The sequence below is a fragment of the Sprattus sprattus genome (genome assembly GCF_963457725.1).
Source record: "Sprattus sprattus genome assembly, chromosome: 4".
In the NCBI taxonomy this organism is placed as follows: domain Eukaryota; kingdom Metazoa; phylum Chordata; class Actinopteri; order Clupeiformes; family Clupeidae; genus Sprattus; species Sprattus sprattus.
This window is the reverse complement of record NC_137923.1, coordinates 39240233-39260232: the sequence shown is the minus strand read 5'-3', so window position 1 is coordinate 39260232 and position 20000 is coordinate 39240233. Positions and strand designations below refer to the sequence as shown.

General features: G+C 43.7%; 1 protein-coding gene across 2 annotated transcripts in view; it reads left to right on the top strand.

Annotated features, from left to right (window-relative positions):
* The window catches only part of vps50 (VPS50 subunit of EARP/GARPII complex), a 145607-nt gene that overhangs the window by 91498 nt on the left and 34109 nt on the right, over nucleotides 1–20000 (top strand). For both annotated transcript variants that reach the window (XM_080837448.1, XM_080837447.1), the window contains exons 19-23: nucleotides 2646–2764; nucleotides 4306–4412; nucleotides 6951–7072; nucleotides 9566–9640; nucleotides 12352–12432. In XM_080837448.1, coding sequence (XP_080693574.1) covers nucleotides 2646–2764; nucleotides 4306–4412; nucleotides 6951–7072; nucleotides 9566–9640; nucleotides 12352–12432 — 504 coding nt within the window. The remainder of the gene's footprint in view (nucleotides 1–2645; nucleotides 2765–4305; nucleotides 4413–6950; nucleotides 7073–9565; nucleotides 9641–12351; nucleotides 12433–20000) is intronic.

The window sequence follows — 20000 nt, the reverse complement described above, 5'->3', positions numbered from 1 at the left end:
CCCATCTCAAAGCTTTTTTTTCTGTTTCTGTGTAACTTAGTCTATCTTCATGTTGTGTAGCGGAACAGTGTCAAATACCGGCACGTGTCAAATATCGGCTAAACTCGGCGTTGACATGTTTACATTCACTCTCCTGATCAACTTCCGGCAACTATGGATAGAAAAGTAAGCTCCCACAAAAATATGGCATTTAAGCTTTACTTGTGGAAAAAATTAACTCTGTAGACCTAATTTAAGCTTGTGAAATAGTGTTGTACTTTTGCGTGTACCTTATAGTGTGGAACACTTAGTGGCGTGACGAATATTTCGTTTGGTCTTAAAAGTTGTACTGTTGGATTAGTTCTCTCCAAGATGAAGTTTAGCTGTCATTTTAAACTGTCATATCAAATGCCAACACAGATAGCATGACGTTATGTAAGTACGGATGCTCACAGAGATCAAATCCGATTACTCTGGTCGTTTAGACCCATGTCAATATGAAAGGCGCTAGTTGAGAAATTGGACGGAAGAAGTTCGCCTTCCGTAGTTGCGTTTACAGTTTAACTAAAACAAAGTTGAATTAGATAAAAATGTTGCATTTCCACTAACAATAGTACAATTACAATACCCTTATATTGATGTCTTAATTTTTAATACATAACATACATAATCATGCCATGTTTGTTTTGTGCATGTTTAAGTGAATAGACTGCACCTAACTGAATCCGGTCAAAGAAGCCCACAAAATACCCAAATTAAACAAAAATAACACAAGTGAGATTAACGTTTGCTTGTGAACAAATATTGTGACAATGGTGTATGCCAAAGCAAGAGGAAAGCATATTATTATCTCGAAAACCAACGCTGTAAGTGGAACAAAATGGGAGTGCCCGATATTTGACCCATTTAAAAACGTACTCAAAAATGTGTCACCGTAAACATTAACAGAAATATTTAGAAACACGGTTTCTTGCGGTGTTAAGCGAGTCGTACAAGTTGAGAAGGACAAAAATCTCTCTCGAAAACCGTTGGTTTGGGTAACTTATACCTAACGTTAATCTATAAATAGACTTAGTATAGCAATTTCTTAACAAAAGAGCCGATATTTAACACAGCTACGCTAGGGAAGTCAGTTCAAATCGCTGGATTGCAGTATGCGAAGTAGAAGTTGGTCAGACTATATTTGTTTTAATCCGTTTCAGTTACTCAATGATGATTTCTACTGTTTTGCAGTGCCACTTCTTGAAAGAAAGTTGTCCAAAAATGTATAATCTGCCACACAGAAACACAGAAAACCTCTGGTATCTTTCACTGGTCTCAGAGAAGTGCAGTTTGAGCCTGTATGATGGCCTTATAGCCCGTGTCTATACCTTCGCTGACGCTGTCTCTATTCAGTGGAGCTTCCCTTGGTTATGTGTGCTTTTTATCATCCGTAAATGCACTGTTCTTAAAAGTATGAATACTAACAGTGTTTTTAGCTGTATTGTTCATGCTATACTGCAGTGGATTCAGTTGTCTGGTGTCTGAATGCCAGAGTTGACTGCGCCTGTACTGAACGTATTTTTGTTACTGCGTTCACTGGTGTGTTCATGGTTCCAGACATCTCCATGGATTATGGTTTTCTGTCACAGCAATGGATTTATGTTGTTGAGAAATACAAAATAATTTTGTTGAGACAAAATGCAAATCCGATGAGAAAACAGAATTGGTTTAGGTGGAGATGGAAGGGTTAGCCTTAGTGTTTATGCCAGGGCGTTCTACATATCAAAGGGTAAATATGGCTGTGCATACGTTTTATTTTTGTTTGTTTGTTTGTTTGGTGTTAGTCCTAAAAATGTGAGCAAGCAATCACACTGGTTCTAAAGCTATTCTAAATAATATCTGCATCGTTTACATAAATGCCAATTCATTGATTTCTTTTCAGGGATGGGAATGGAAGTCAAGTTTACTATACAGTTTGGAGAGATACCATCTAATATGGGAATGGAAGTCAAGTTTACTATACAGTTTGGAGAGATACCATGTAATATATTTTTGAAGAATTAGAACGCGACTGTTCCATTTTACTCTACCGTCACCCTTTTTGGGCACACATTTATAAAATACAAAACATGACAGATGTATTGATGTTGATGTGGTTTGTCTGATTTTTTTGTTGTCTTTTGCCCTGTAGCCAACGCTACTGAGAGAAAGATACATTGTGAACATTAATGTACTTTATTATACGGCTCTTTCAGAATGCTGCAGAAAGTTCAATTGATTTGAATGAGCCACCCTTATGTTCAGAGGTCCAATTATTCTTCATAATGACCACTGACTTTGGCAACGAGTTTTGCCCCTCTGCTTCACATCTTTCATATCATTCTGCAAATAGTCTGTTCACTTATAACAACAGAAATGAATTGTAACTTCAAGTCACAAGTAATATATTGTTATTCAACGCCTAGAACTTTAAAGTTATATTTGTTTCTCAGTGGAAAGCAACAAAACGACAACAGAAATTCATAGACCAAAATATTTTGCCCGACAATAAATCCCATACCACTTAACATTGAACCCTATCATGTAATTTCTTTCTTGCTTAGTCCTGTGTGACCTCTTGGAACATACTGTCCTCCAACTCTGCCCGTGCTTATTATACTGTCACCTCCTCTGTTTTTCCGTAGTATGAGTCGGATGAGTTGGAGAAGAATGTGTACCAGGACTACGACAGCGACAGCGACGTTCCAGATGAGCTCAAGCAGGATTACGTGGACGAGCAAACAGGCGACCTACCTGTCAAGAGGTGAGGCAGTCGTCTCATCCGCCTCATGGCTTATGGGTAAAAAAACTCAGGAGTTTGGAGGAAGTCTTCCAGTGTCACCCATATGCCTGTCAACTTCCTGTTTATTTGTGGTGTGACATCATGACGGCAGTGAAAACAGTTCTGCTCCTCTTGCGATTCTTTGTCCTCACCCGTGCTGTTCTCACACCATACATCTTAGTCTACGCTTCAAGGTCGTTAAGTTGACGGGTCACGGACCAGCATGCACTGAGCCAGTTCAGATCAGCATTAGTAATTTAATGAGACACCTTCCTGTCCCAATCAGTTTGCATTGGATTCGGATGCGTGGTGCATATACAAACTGGCATTAGTTGCTTATCTCTGGAAAAGAAATTAATTATGCGGTCTACAAACAGTGAGCTTATGTAAAACCTTGCGGATTATATTTAGAATGGCTCTAGAAGCTTCTTCCTCATAAAAGAGATCCTTCATAAGTAAGAAGTCATTAAAATGCCCCCTACAGGGAAATGGCTTGAGGTCGCTTTTCTTGGATCTGTATAAATAGTCTCAATTCTCTTTTTGTTGTCTTAATTGTCTGACTGAGCTAGCGCATACAGTGTGCGATGTTGCAAAATATGCTATAATTAAATTGCCTTGTAATTATATAGGAAACTGAGAATGTTTAGCACATTTTTGTCTCGTTGTAGGTTTTTTTTTGTCTTCCTATTTAGAGACTTTAATGTGCAAATCATCCAACCATTGAAACATTGTTTGTCATAATTGTTCAAGATTAACCAAAGGCTCATGTGTGCCAAGAAGAAGGTTTATATGTTCACTGAAGGTTGCTTTTATTCGTTCGGGAAGACATAAAAAAAAAGTCCTACTTATGCCACGTTTTAAAATGCTCTTTTTTAATATTCCCTCTCTTCATAACGACTTTAGAGCATGCCTGCTGGTGGCTGCCGTCTGCAATATTTCGCCCCCGGTTCATCTTTTCCTAAGTGCTTCATTTGGGAGTCTCATGACTCTTAATCACCCAGTATGTAAATCAGTCACTTGTCGAACGCGAACGAACGCTGCTAAAGGGGTCATCAAGGCATCAGACAAACGCTACCATGGCTAGTATGTCCCCTGGAGCAAGTTCATAGTTAATGACATGTTTCCTTGTGATGGGCAGAACTAATGGGGGGGGGGGGGGCGCGCAAAGGTCTGGGGAGGTCTGCGGCACGGGCGCAGAACTGGACACATCAGTGATTAATGAGATGAGTTTGTGAATGAAAGGGATCTCACGGCCTCGCTCAGCACAGGGCCAAAGGCCACGACGCACGACCCCAGCACACCCTGTGATGACTCCTTCTGTCCTCCCGTGCTCTCTCTGCCCCTGTAGGCGTTTAATTCACTTACCACATTCTCTGTTGCTCTGACATCCCAACCCCTCCCGTTTTGATGCCTTTTTTATAAGATGAATTCATCTCTTTGCCCTCTCCCCTCAAAGCATTCTATATGTCTGTGTGTGTACTGTACGTATGTGAGTATAAGCGCAAAATGTTTTCCCCCATCAGTGTTTCCAGGGAGACCCTACGCGGCCAGAAGCGCTCAGACTACAACCTCAACAAAGCCAACGCACCCATCCTGACCAACACCACCCTCAATGTCATACGCCTTGTCGGTGAGTAATATTACCCGCCCCACAAGCACACACACACACGCACACACCCACACGTACACTATCCCCCATCCCCCGCCTTAGCCCCAGTGGCTATTTAAAGAAAGGTGTTTCAGAAAGGAAGAAAAACAAAATAGGCTTGCTTATCATTCATGATCCTTCATGAAGAGAACTCTTTCCTTGATCAGTTCAAATAAAGCTAATTAGTGCTTTAGGATGGTGTGGGTGAGCTCCTGGCCCCACCTGTGTGACCTCTGGACCGCTGCCTTCGTTAGCGGCGAATGATTCCTCGTCATTGTTCACGTCCGCCGGTGTAATTGAAACGTCTGTGGCGGCCTGGTGCGCTAGGCTGCCACCCATTACCACCGTAACCATAATTTCCCTCCAAATGATTATATCTCGTTTACAATAATGAAGCCAATTAACATTCTGTCCTTGTTCTCCGGTTTCTTGTAGCATCTACGATTGTTTCTGACTTGAGAGCTTCTTTTTTTTTTTTTTTTTTTTAAACATTGTAATATAACCATATAGAAATTCACTCTAAGGTGTTTTAAGTGAGCAGACAGTATGCATGCCAAGCAGGGGGCACAATTAGCAATCGCCAACCACAGATGACGTGTAGATTTCTGTGTTGGCGAGTGAGTGGTGGTTACTGAGCCACTCTGGCATGTGAAAAACAGGTGCAGTTTACCTTTGAAAAATACTTTGGTTGTCTGTTTCTCCAATTTAAGCCATGATGAAAGCGAAAATGACTAATTTTACATTCGGTTACACTTACTAATGATGACCAGGATTCAGCAAATCTGATGTTATCTGAATACCGTAGGAGCCCACTTGTCTAGGGCAACTGTAGAATGTTGGTAATAACTGCCACTGGTATCATCAATACTAAACCAATGCTTACTAAGGTAAGACCAAGTACGGTAATCTTTATGTCATTCATTTTATGCTTTCTCTATGTACAGGGATGCACTATACGCTCTATTATTTATATCTCCCACAGACAACAACCCCCACCCTGCCTCCGCCTCCCGCCTCCCCACTCGAGTACTCAATAACTCAGGCAAGGAGTAGCCTACTTGAGTTGTAAAATGCTGTTCTTGTCCAACCCCTAGTGTGAGGTAGCTTGCAATAGATTGCGGCATTCCGAGTGTACAGTGTACTGTAGAGCATTGTAGAGTTTGTAGAGCGGTCGCGAAGGACAAGAGGAGGCAAAATCCTTTGGTCGTCGGCTCGTCTATCATGAAAGCAGAGGCTATCAAGAGCCATAAGAGATCACACTGTGCCCAGTATTCTTTCTCTCGATTCATTTCTGGTTTGTTCGCTTTTTAGTTCAGGCATTTATATCAATTTTAAAGTTCAATAAGTATTAATTATTTGAATTTTGTTAATTCTGTTTAATTTTGTTGGGGGAAAATAGGCCTGGCCAAGTAAATGTTTTCATCACGTTAATTCTGCTCCCAGATGCTAAGCATTAGATAAAAGATCCAACATACTTTTAAAAAAATCAGCACGGCCTCAAATGAGTTCTGTGGGTCTGTGCTTATTTCAGGTACAGTAGAGAACACGTGTCGAGAGAAATAAAGTTTCCAGGCGTTCTCTCACCCCTCACACTAACATAACAGATACTACCTGTCAGTTTTGTTCTCATCTATAAGCTCCCCGCTTTTTATTTTCTTACTCGAGTATTATCTGTAGAGATTTGATTACTCTGGCAGTGTTCCTTGCGGTCCAGTAGAAAGTAGCAGGCGGAGAAATAAAAGCACCTGTCTCAGCATAAATAGCAGTGGAGTGTATTGCCCTCCCACTCATCACTCCTGATTCGATGTTAACCACATTATTCTCGTGTGTGCTTGTACTTATTCATTATTACTTTTTTCCCAAATTCAATTGCCCTGCCTCGGGAGAGCACATGGAAATGCACTGGTCAGTGTTTAAATAATGACGAATATTCCCCCTGGGTAGACTGCTCCATTCTAATCGACTTGCTAAAGTTTCTCGTCAAGCATTAAGAGGTTTTTTTTCCTTTTTTTTTTTTTCAAACTAGGTTGCGCTGCGAGATATCGACGTGACTAGCACGACACAACAGACTCTCTCACCTGCCATACAGGGTTGAAAAGGATGTTTCATATCCTAGTTAGAAAACCCAGAAACATGAGTCCTCTTTTTTCACACGCTACTGACCCTGGTCTTTTGCCTTTGAGCATAATTCGGTCTGGTAAGCGTTAGAAGTCTGTGTGTATTTGTTTGTGTGTATTTGTTTGTGTGTTTGTATGCACAAGTCTAGAGAGAGATGGCGTAAATTAAAATGTCTTCGCTGTTTGTCATCGTAAGAGAGTCAGCCTTGAAATGGCAAAGCAATTAGGCTCTAATGATCGACTGGACTGCTACTCCCACAAGCATAATGTGGCTCAAGTAGTGTTGTTCTGATTAGGAAATTGATCTGTTTGGTCGAGGTGGAATAACGGAGTCAGGACTGATTTCCTGTTGTTTTGTGTCTTTTTTTTGTTCTTTTGTTCCTCTCTTTCTTTCTCTCATCAGGAAAGTACATGCAGATGATGAGCATTCTGCAGCCTATCGCCTTCGACGTCATTCACTGCGTCTCTCAACTCTTTGACTACTACCTGTATGCTGTCTACACTTTCTTTGGACGGAACGACATGGTAAATCAACAACCCGCCACCCCACCCCCATTCCATGACGTATATTTGCTGGCACCATGCCATTCTGCCATCCTGTGCCACTGTCGTTGGTTAATGAACCATTCTCACGTCAGACGGAAAGGCGGAGCAATTTCGCTCCATGGTGCTTTGTGTTCTCCTCTGTCTGCGTAATCCCTCCATGCTTGTGAAAGTATTAGCGGAATGTGCTAACCGTTTTAATTTTTCTTTTCAGTTAAGTTCTGCAGGCCCAAAAGCTGTAAGAACACGCAGAACAAGTATGAGAATTGAATACCCAAAGCACCCAGCACCAAGCAAAATTATTATTATTACGCCTAACTTATTGGTCACAATAGCCACTGGACACGTCAATAGTCAGTTAAGGTCTGAATTGCATTGCTCACCAAGTATTAAACCCCTGCCGTACCCTTCAATCTTTCATTCAGGTGTTGAGATTTTGGCACATACCACCTCAGATATGCACACTGAATGTGTGGCGTGGCATGAAATGTCCCACTTGCCTGGCCCATGCCTTAAAGCAGCTTCGATGTTGTGCTAAGCTACACGTTGAACACCCTCTCCACCCAGAGAAGCTGGCATGTACACACAGATAAAGGGATGTTGTGTGCCATCAGAGATGATTTGGCTGTCTGACAACCCCCTGTGCATAGACACACACACACACACACACACACACACACACACACACACACACACACACACACACACACACACACGCACAAATGCCCCAGTCTCTATGATGAGAACTTCACAGGTTTCATACAGACTTTTCAAGTTTTTGTTAGTATCCCACTCACATGCCTAACTCCCATTCCCCCAACCACTCTGCAAGTACTGCCACCTAATGAATGCACACACCTCCTCAGGTATTCATGGGGTCAAGCATAGCAACACAGACCCATTCAGGCATCAGTCACAATCTGTAAACCATCTGCTCGGGGTCCTATGCTCACGTCATGAATTTTAGCGCAAAGGCGCAATTTGAAATTGGTAGGAATATGTGGCTTTATCTTTGTGCATACAGATGTGAAACACACACAGGCACACACACACGCACACACACACACACACGCACGCACACAGGCATACCCTGTCATACATGCAAGCCCTATAGCTGACGCCTCCTGAAGAAGGACCACCATCATGAGTAATGAACTGCATCTGAATTTCTAAAGGGTAATCTTCCATTATACATTGCAGCGATATTAACTCTAGCAGCTGGGTGTGCTAAGATGCATTTATTTTTTTCCGTGTTCACGCTTCTTGCACCCCCAAAGTGAGTAACTGCTTTCAAGCGATGAATAGATATGAAATAGAAGGAGGTGGGGGGAGGCTGAGGAGGGAGGATTGAAGAAGAGGAAAGGCCTTATTCATTTACAAATACCCTATGACGATGACCATCCCCCCCCGCCCCACCAGAACCTCCTTGTGATTAAGGGCTTTAAAACTGTCGCCTGCTGACTAATATCTGAGGAGTTTGTTAGGTGGGGTTGGGAGTGAAGGCGGGTGGGTGGCGGAAGTGGGGTGGCTGTCATGGAAATGGATGGGCCTGTAATGGGAAAGCTTGCCAAAAGCAGAGAGAACATTAACTGCCGGTATTGTCCCTCGGCCGACAGCCGTCTGTCATGCGCAGAGGGATGCTGGAAAGCGATGGTGTTTGCGCAGCGAACGAAAGCTTCTCTGTCTTTTTCTTCTGCTCCCCGCTGCAAGCAGCCGTTTCACACACAATTGCTGTTACTCACTCACCAGCCTCCTGGTCTCCGTCTCTCTCCAGGGCTTCTCTCTCCACTCACTCACCAGCCTCCTGGTTTCCTGCTCTCTCCAGGGCTCCCCACTGTCATGGAAATCCTCGAAATGTCAGAGAATTAAAAACAAAAAAAAACATTTCCAGTCCTGAAAAGATCATGACATTCAGTAAATTCATTAAAGGTTTTGGAAAAGGCATGAAATGTTATTTTGTCGTATGTAGGTCATGTACATGCATACATCTAGGTCATGGAAACGTTTTGAAATGTTGTCAGTGAAAATGGTTGTGAACTCTCTGTCCCGATCTCTCTAAGCCTGTGCTATACCTCTGACTTGGTGGCTTTCTCTTTCCTCTCTCTCGTCACTCTCTACTGCACACACACACACACACACACACACACACACACACACACACACACACACACACAACCCCAGATGTACACACTCTTAAAAGATTTAGAGTGCAGAAGGCTTTCTTGTTCTCTCAGCCAGAAGAGGCACTCTCTCTCAGTGTGCTTTGACCTTCATGATGTCTATAGCTTCAGCATTCTCAGCGGCGTGCGTCTGTGTCTCTGTGTAGTCTGCAGTGTGTCACCAGTGCTGTCACTTCAGTTTGTGCTTGTATCTGTGCATTGGCGTCATTCTGCATTGCTTTTTTTTACATTTAGTTTTGTTTTTGTTTTTTTCTTTCCCTTCTGTTTACATTTTCCCTCCGCCTTGCTTCACAAGCCTGTCTCTAGCCAGTCTGCGCCACCCCAAGGCAAAGAGCTGGGCGCGGTCAGGCAGACAACCCCGGCCTACTGGGTAAGGCTGCATCAACGTGTGTGTGTGTGTGTGTGTGTGTGTGTGTGTGTGTGTGTGTGTGTGTGTGTGTGCTCTTGTGTGTGCCATCCTTACAGTCATCCCGACATTGTACCGGCAGTGTATTAGTTACTCCATCTCCTCTCCGTCCCTCTACCACAGGGGTTTTCAACCGGGGGTCCGTTTTGATATTTCAACACATTTCCAGATTACTCTTGAAAATGTCTGAAATAAGAAAAATATGTCTAAAATAATATAAAGGTGATTCACACTGACAGAATGTAACCTTGCACCTATCCAGTCTATGGTAGCCTGTGCTTTGCTGATGTAAATGCATTGCGTTTGTAACGTCACGCCATACCAGATAATTCATAACGTACAGTCTCGCGTGCGAAGTTGACAAGCATCTGCAGTTAAGCATAGCCTACGAGTACTTTTGAAGTTTAGTCGAAAAAGTAAAACTTTTGGTGAACGACTGAAGTTATCTACTGTCCTTAGCTAACATTTCGTTCTACCGTGGAATTAGCTGGTCAGAAGCACCAATGGATCGGTGTTAAGTGAGGAGAGAGACAGGCTGCCACGACAAAGGTACACCTTCACAGGATACAGGGAAACAAAGTCAACAAAGAAAAGAAAAAACAATGAGGAAAACATCAAATACGGATTTACAGTGGTGATAGCCAGAGCAGGAGAGGAGGTACCAGGAGGTGTGTTTGGTGTGTTCAACATTACTGTCAATTGAAGCTATGAAGCCGTCGAAACTATTGCGGCATATGGAGACGCATTACGTTTCTTGAATGCCAAGCTTATTGAGTACATGCAACAGATGTTGTGTGATTTTCATATAACTTAAGTTCTGGATAAGTTGCCAGACCGAATTTCCAGAGCTTGCTGCAAAAGCAATGACGTGTATTTTGCAAACTTTCAAACTACCTGTGTGAGAGCATTTTTTTTTTGCGTACTTGAAGAATAAGTACAGGGCAAGAGAATGATATGAGACTGTCGCTGTCTACCATTTCGCCACGAATAGACAGGCTGTGTGGACTTCACCATGCCCAGATATTACATTGACAGGTCTCCCCTCTCCCCACACATGCACGAACGAACGCACACACGCACACGCGCAGGCACATCAGTGGGCCGCGGATTACTTTCTAATCAGAATGGTGGTCCCTGGGACAAAACCAGTTGAAAACCCCTGCTCTACCATATAGTGTCCTGCAGTGTCTTCTGCATGTTCTAGGCCTTGTTCCTTTTGAAATCCTACCTCCAGCATCACCTCCATCCCTAAATAACCATGGCTATTTAAATGTTTACATGCTGAAGCCTTATGCAGTATTCATGCAAAAGTACCAGAATAGCATTTTTAACAATGCTTTACTAGTTGGATGGCTAAAAGCATGCGATTGGCTGGGTGGGTCCTTAAGGTGGGATGAGGTGATTGGTTGATTTACGCTGTCTCAGATGTTTTGTCATTGGGTTGCCATAGCACTTGCGTAATGTATTCTGGCTACTGTGGTGACTTAATGGCCTGCTTGTTTTATATTAAGTGCCTTATCCCAGAGGTTGCTTAACAGTAAAACATTTAAGACTTGAGATTGTAAAGAGAATTGGCTCTGGGTAAAAAGAAGGTATAAAAATAAAAGGGATTGGATCTACCCGATTGAGAAGTGGAAGATATGGGTCAAGGCCCAGATGTTCTCAGGCCCCCTGCCCTGACAGAGTGGGAGTGATCCGAAGACTATGTGGTGTATGAATCTGTTGCAGACTTCCGGAGGAGGGATCCAGGTTTGTATTCCTTTTTAAGTGTGTAGGTCATTCTTTCTCAGTGAAGCAATTTCTTGAAGAGAGAAACGCTGGTCAGGCTGACCCATAGGCAACAGACCTTTTTCCCAGCGCCTGTGTTCTCAACCCCTGTTTGCTTGTCAGCGGCAGGCTTGGCATTCCATGTCCTTATTAGATGGGCCTGTTTGGGCTCTCGTAACTGCAGGAATGCAGCACATGGGTAAGAATTTACAAATATCCACAGCCATTTGTATTACTTGTCAAAGGGGGGAGTGGAGTGGGCGTCGAAACAAAAGGTGAATCACATTAAGGCTCGAACATATTACCGTGTCTTTGTTCAAGCAAGAATGCTCAGCGATCACTTCAGTGGAGATGTTTTTTATTTTTTTACCCCCATATCATTGCATAATTTGTCAGCAACTCTTTGTTCCCCTGTCATGTACTTTATCTCCTTGGAGGCTTAGATTCTTGGATGCTTTAATGGCTTGTATAATTCCACCTTAAGCCTGCTTTTGCAAATATGAATGTTCTTAAAATAACCCGACCGACATAGGATTTTTTTTTAAGGGTTTTTAGATCAGCATGCCCTGTCCACAGCCCAAAGGGTTGTTGTTGTTGATGGGAGTAATATTAGTAGTAATATCTCCATTTCCTTTTAAACTCACAGTATCCATCATTACTCCATAACAGCTTACATTAGATTCCCATACGATACAGCCAAGTGGGAAACCGAATCGAAGAAGCACAGTTGAAGTCACATGCTGTGGCTCTCTGTGTGTGTGTGTGTGAACAATCTTTGAAGATTGGTTTTCAGATTGAAAACAGATGCGGGGGTGAGGATGTGTTTTTGTGCTTGCTTGTGTGTGTGTGTATTTGTGTGATAATCTTGCTCGCTTGGGTGTGACATATTGCCATTTTCCTCCCTGCAGTATGAATCATCAGGCATGGGACTGATCAGCAGCCGACTGAGGACCACGCTCAACCGCATCCAGGAGAGCCTCATTGACATGGTGAGCACAGCTGAGCACGACACAACCTGACCCTCTCAACCAGTCCCTCTTTCCTCTGTCTCCCTTCCCTGTCTCTTATCACTTTCTCTCTGTCTCTCTCAGAGCTCTCTCTCTTCAACTGGGTGTACCACTGAGTCTGTGTCTCTCTCTATCTTGTATTTTTCTATTTTACCTGATCCGTTGCTTTGTCTTTTACTCTGTCCCTCATTATCTACCACTCTCTCTTCTAACTGTCTCCCTCACTCTGTTTTTCCATCGCTCCTGTTCCCCCTCACTATATATTTTGTGCTTCTGTCTGCCTCCCTCTGTCCCTTTGCGCTCCTGCTCTGTTAAGAGAAAATGAGCGCACACACACACACACACACACACACACACACACACACCCATCATTCTCATTAGAGGTCATCATCACCGCGCCTAACCCTCCCCACACCCCCCACCTCTCCCCATACGGTGCGGCACCAACAGGTGACTTAATTGGGCGGAGCATACTTAAATAGAGCCATCTTTAATAAATGATGTGTGCTCTCCGCGATGCCGCCCATTAAGGCCCTCAGGGGCCGTGATCTGGCTGACACCACACCTACGCGCACACACACACACACACACACACACACACACACACACACACAGGTGTGTACACTCTCTCACACACACACACACACATACACAGACACACAGGTATGTACACTACCACACACACTCAACACTCAACACACACGCACTCACATTCTTTCTCTCTGTCTATCTGTCTTGCCCGTGTAGACCTACACATACTCACACACATAAAGACGCACATATAGACACACATCTTTCTATCTCTCGATTTGTCTATATATCTGTCTGTCTCACCCACTCCCCACGTACACGTAAGTGCATGCAGACACACACACACACACACACACACACAAAGCACCCATTAGTTCACAGACAAAGCCTGCAGAGCGCATACCCATCCTCTCCCCCTCTCCTCTCAAATGGTTAGAGCCAGGGCTATATGGACCAGGCAGGCAAAATGGAGTCTGACCCTCAGCCCCCAGCCTGTGCGGTTGGCAGCATGCTTTTTGGGAAAGATGAAGAGAAAAGTTGGAGGGCAGCCACAGTAGTGAGGAGAGCAGTGGGTTTTAGTGAAATTCCCTTTTTGTTTTTATCATTTTCTTTCTTTTTTTTTTCTTCTGTTATCTCTCTGGCATGGTTGTGCTGGATAGTAGCTAGGTGGTGATAAAGTAGGGATGAATGGGTGTTTCATCAAAGTGTTCTCTCTGTTCTCTAGCCTTATTGTCCTCTCTCTCTCTCTTTCTCTCTCTCTCCCTGACTCCTTTACTTTCTCTCCTTTTTTCTTTCTACATTTACCTATCTAGTCAGCGACTCAGCGCTGATAATAATATTAATTCTGATTATATTTAACCCTCTCATTCACTTAGATTTAAGCCTGAGCAGCTTAACATACCCCCCTCAGATAAAAGATCTGGGTCGGGACCCATGCCAGAGTCAGCCTGTTAGGCTTGTCATATTTTCCCTTCTGCATTCAGCCTTCCACTCACTCACAAAGGTGCTTGATAAACCCACCGCCAGACAGATGTGATCTCTCAGCACGGCCGGCTGAGCTGACCGCACGGCAGTTCACACACACTCACACGTGTGTGTTTGTGTGTGTGTGTGTGTGTGTGTGTGTGTGTGTGTGTGTCTGTGTCATCCGTTATTCCAGCGCTGACCTCCGGTGCGAGTGGGTGGTCACAGGTGACCGGTTGTCTGGCGAGGGTCTGTCCGTCCGTCCAGTTTGTTTTGGCCTGTCAGGGTGATTTGGCACAGATGGATGAGAATGCTTCAGGAGGGGCATCTGTTTGTTGTGAGTCAGCAAGCGCTCATGTCCTGCAACTGGGTGAATAATTTGGGAAGGTGAAGGGTGCAGGGTCATCGCGGCAATGGGGAGTCTGTCATGATGAAATGATGTAAGATCAGCAGCTCTTAGGTCATGTTGCTTAGCAAAAAGCAAAAAAAAAGTGCTCTGTTTTTTGTCATCCCAAAGCCAAAGGATGTGATGAAACCTCAGCCCGAGCGGCCATCTTGTTTTATTTGTGTCTCTCTCGTTTTTTTTCTGTCTTCTTTTGGACAGAGTTCAGAAAACCAGCAGCCCAGCCAACAGTTTCATTAGAAGACTAGAGCATGGGTCTGCTGGGCTCCTGCCAGGCCAGATCAAATCAGACCCTCCTGCTGCCCACCAGTGTGGTAAAATAAAATCTATTTAAAGAAGCATTATGAAGTGTTGGTCTTATACTAGCGAGCTACCTACCTAAAAACCTGGCAAACACCATCAACAGCTCAGATTGCACTGATAAAAGCTTGTAAACATGCTAACTGGCGTCTTTGTGTCGGTGAGTTAAGGCTTTCTTTCTTATTTTGCGGGGATGTTCTGGCCTAGACCACAGAAGTAGGCTATGTAGCGCTTAGCCCTTGAGGGCTATTGGGAATTACAGGTGTTTTTATCTGTCCTGTCCTGTCCACATGACCATATTCCATCAAAATGTATTTGAAGATGATACAAAAAGTAGCCTAGTTGGTCAAGGAAAAAAGCACGCCTAAAAAGTGGCAAATTGTTGCATATAGTGTTGCTTTAACATCTATCTAAGGTCATACTTTGGATAAATTGATAAATTGGCCCTATGTTTATATTTTTATATTTTATTAATGGTTTGAATACACCAAATGAATGACCTTAGGAAATTTGGGGTCTCAAGGCCAGACCAGTGGAATACCACCGTTGTAGATGTATTTTGAATACCACTGCCTAAGATGTTTTTTGAAAGCGAGTCCTTTGAAGCATGTAGTTGACAGTCTCATTTTATACACCCGAGGGCAAAGCCTGGTGTAGGAGGGGAAGACCTTTGTTGTGAAGTGCTTATAAAGGTAATTACCTGCCACGTTGCCTAAAAGGAGAGGTGAGCCCCATGTGATGTGAACCCCAAACCCCCTCGTCTGCCTTTTAGAATCGAATCGTTAATAAGCTGATTGACTCGTAATGTCACGGAATTGAAGAGAGAAGCGCAGGAATCCATGGGAGGGATGCATTAGTCATTTCTCAGGCATTGCGTCGTAGAGACAGAAAAAACACTGGAACGTCATCACCCACGCCTGCCTGATATCGTGTGCCAGACAGCCTTCTGCACCCAGAGACATGAGAAGAAACTTGTCGGTGTCAGCCGTGCCCCACATCTAGGTGTTGGCTTTATTACATATTCAGTTTACTTCTACTGACATCCTTGGAAGGGGGAAGGTGTCTGATTTGGCTGCCGTGGTAGAAAGTAGTAATTATGAATTATTTACTATTGTATGGATAAGCCTAATCTAAGAAATTGCTTTGGAAGAAATTGTCGGCCTGTTTTAAGCTTTTTCTTTGGCATGTCAGTGCAGACAAACGTCACCTTTTGGGATCTCGTATTTGTGGAGCCGCCTGCTGAGTGATTTGTTGAAGACTGAAGATGGGGAGGGAAAGATGTTCGCCCAGGCACATTTAGAATTTTAAATAGGATGTGAAGTCATTGTGTTAAAGATTGTGTTTGGTGTGCCAAGACTGCTATGGTTTGTCCCCACAGAGGTCAACAGAGGAAAACTAATCACAAGGACTGCAAATCATAGGCAAATCACTCAAAAAATGCAAAGGAGTGATTCAGCACTAACCAGTGTAGACAAATATATAGTGTTAACTATCTTAAAAGAGAGAGAGAAAGTAGAAAATAAGAAAGTTAGGCTCAGAGTCCTTTCACTAGAATGTTGGATCCTTGCTTCCTCGCTTTGAAAGTCAGGTACTATTTTAAGTCTAGGAAGACCCGATTTGTCAGTCATTATAGCACACTGTGGTGACAGCCTGCTCCTTTTCTTACGGAATGGACACTGTAAGCCAACTGTGAAATTGCTGTGTTGAAAGTTTGGCGGGCGTGATAAACAGGCCATCATCGATCGCTTCTCCAGCAGAGCGAACCATGGCCAAACCCTGGGTGCTTCTCCCAGAGTCGAGGCCCAATTTGATAACCAATTCACTCAGTCAACTCTGCACCTGATCGAATGAGTAAATGTTTCATCTGTATGGGTTATATATAGGTTTGGCCATGTTTGTAAGTGAGAGAGTAGGAGTAAGAGAAGGACCAAGAAGCTTTTAGGCTGGTCATTGATGTTTTTTTCTGTCTGCTGGGCATAGCCAGGAGGCCTGTGCCCACGAGCCTGGCAGCTGGCAGCTTAGGGGCCATGTGTGCTGGCGGTTAACCTCAAGCATGTGGTCCGGTTACGGTCTGCCACATTTCGTCTTGGCACTGCCATCCACACAGACTGGGAGAATCTCTCTCTCATACTCTCTCTGTCTCGCTCCCTCTTTCTCTGTTTCTCTTTCTCTGTCTCTCATGTCCTGTCTGTCTCTATCCTCCTGTCTGTCTGTCTTATTAAGTATGTGTCCCACAGGGGTAGGTAACCAGAGGAGCTTGCCTCTCAAATCATCTGTTCTAGTGTTTAAATAATGCCAACCTTCAGGGGGTCGTCTTTGAGAATTTGGGTTGCGTTGTGATCTAATCCGATATAGATTCAATTTGTGCCACGTCCATCTGGCAGATACTGCTTGAAAACAGCTACGTGGGAGGGCAAGCAGTATGGATGGCAGCATTCATATGTTTGCACGCTCTAAAAATAACTCTGTAAATATGCATTAAGAGAGAGACGAGAGTGACACATGGATCCCGGTGATGCACGGCCCTAGGGGTTTGACATTCTGTCATGCGTGTCCTGGGAATGAGCTCGTAGATAGTCTGGCTTTTCCAACCGAATTGTTGCTGCGACTTGCATATCCCGTTGAGATGCTGGAGAGTGCTGGACTTTTTGCCTAAGCATGAAGCAGGGATGACTAAATGGGTCTCACTGTGGCAAAATGCAGTTTGATTTTGGCTGATGTCGATCTCCTTTCACTCTGACATTGTGAATAAAGTCTTTCCATTATGAGCAGACAGAGCTGTTTATTCAATCTTTTCATCCAACAGCGAAGGCATGCAAAATGCATGAAAGGACTCTGTTTGTTCAGGCCTAGATATGAGTTTAACCTTTTACTTCTTACTGTGTGAGTCCAGGTGTGTGTGTGTGTGTGTGTGTGTGTGTGTGTGTGTGTGTGTGTTTGAGTGAAAGCACTCAGAGCAATATGACAAGGATTGGGGAGAGGGCGGGCAGCCCTTAAAGAAGCTCTGATTTGGGTCGTCGTGTCTCACAAATGAAAAATGAAGACTAATTATTTTTCACATAAGTGTAATGAGAAGTGATTTTAGAGTGTTAGTAGAAGACGAGGAAGCTGGAGCTTAGGGATGACTGATGGTAATTGAACCGGCTGTCACGTCCACTTTTCCCTGCAATGAATTCAGCAATCTGGAGGAAACGACAAACCCACACACCCGGTGGTTTGAAGACAGAAGTGTTCCTGTTACTCAACTGGCAGACCCTGACCAGTGTGTGCTAACAACACCAAGGGCGTGAGTTTGATATCCAGGGAACATTCTCACTGATCAAATGTCTACCTTGCCTGTTCTGTAAGTTGCTTTGTACAAAAAAATGAATAAACGTACAATCAAGATGCAACCTCGCACATTAACCGTGGATTGAAGACACTCAACAAAAGCTTGTGCATAAACTATGCATGGCAGAATTTTCTTAAGGATGACAGCCTTGTCTTGTTCATTTGTGGGCATGTTTTTCTACGGTCATTCAGACTAATCTGAAAAGGCAGTGCTCTAAATACTTCATGGGTCAATGCAAGGTTTCGCGGATTATTTTTGAGTCATATGCACGGTGCATTTCATAACGGCAAACTCTTGACATTTTCAGATGAACCCATTATGTCTGTTGACTTATGGGCTCAGCCCCGGTGGTACGACACCAGAGGACATCAAAGACTTACTGATGCGAGTGGCACCCTGTGAATAATGTGACGACAGGACCTTCCAGCAGGACCTCTGTTCTATACCTTGTTCTCTGTTTGATACCTCGTTCTCTGTTTTCTGCCTCGTTTTCTGTTTATTTATCTCGAAAATGTGAATAATGTGACAACAGGACCTTCCAACAGGACCTCTGTTTTATACCTTGTTCTCTGTTTCATACCTCGTTCTCTGTTATACATCCCGAAAATAGAGTGACATCAGGCACTGGCACAGGAGATCCTCAGGTGTTTGCCCAAGGCAACTTCCTTTGCTCTCCCCGCTGACTTTGACTGACACGCCGCTTAATCACTCCCTTATGAGGCTCACTGGCCAAACACCCTCAGAGAAACAGACCTCACATCAAGTCAGCCTGACATGACGAGAAGAGCATAGTTACTGCCAGCACTTTTCCATTAAACTCTGTGTTGGGGTAAGCGTTACTCAAGGTTCCTGGAGCAGTGGTGGACAACTTCAAGGAGGCGATGCCTGAATGTACCTTTGGAAAGAACAACACACTGGGTTTTAATTTTAACCAGGAGACAACATGTGTGAATAAGCTCTGTTCACAATGTGTTTGGACCACAATCATCAACCTAAGTCAACCACCGAAAATAACAGCAAAACAAGAACAGCACATACGAGAACATTTGGTCCGAACAGACCAAGAGTAAAACATCCCTGGAGGTTGTCCATCGGGGGTGTTGAGGTGAGGAAAGGTACTAAACTTGTCAATACTGCAAAGTGAGGGAGATGAAACGAGCCCCAGCTGCATACAATGGGTCTCAAGTGTCTCTTGATATCAAGATGGCTGCTCATCTTTCACACTAGAGGGATGCATTGCAGCCTTATCTCTCATCTCATTAGGCTCCATCTTCTGAGAGGCCGAAGAACACAAGGTCCTTGAGTTTTTCTGTTGACTCTCAATGTTTGTGTCTGTTGGCTCCAGCCTAAAACTCATTGCCTATGTGCACTCTGCTCTGAAGGCTCACTCCCTTATCTCCCTGTACTTTCCCTTTCCCCAAGTGGAGCTCAGATAAGTTTTGTTTCTATGAGAAAACTCCAGAGCTTAATTTCTGGTCATTACGCAGATAAGCTCCTGTTCTTTGATGCTGATGTCGGAACATTAAGTGCCGCCTCTCATACTGCATGTCTGACGAATAGAAAGGAGTAGGTCCTGTATCTTCAAAGGATTTCACTACAATTCTTTTTGAGGGTGAATATATTTCCATGGATACGGTGGAATTTTTTTTGTCCTTTTTTAATAGATTTATTATAAATGGTAGATGAATGGTCGAGAGACAATTTGTATCTCAGCAGCAGTTCTGAAAGAGTGAGGCGGACCTTTTTGCACCCCAGTTCCCAGTAGTTTTTCAAGCCATCGAAGTGTGGAAATGGTACAAAACATTTTATAGGTTATAGGTTTATTAACAGCCTCCACTAACAAATCATTGTTTGGCTTCCTCGATCCCCGTTTTACCTACTGTACTCCCAGAGATTATTTAAAATGCAATCACTCAAGGTCACCTATTTTTAATTACGAGGTCAAACAACTGTCGTAACAATTAGAGTAATGAGACTCGACCCTGTCTTCAGTTTGGGCAACAGTGTCACCTGCTCTTTAGC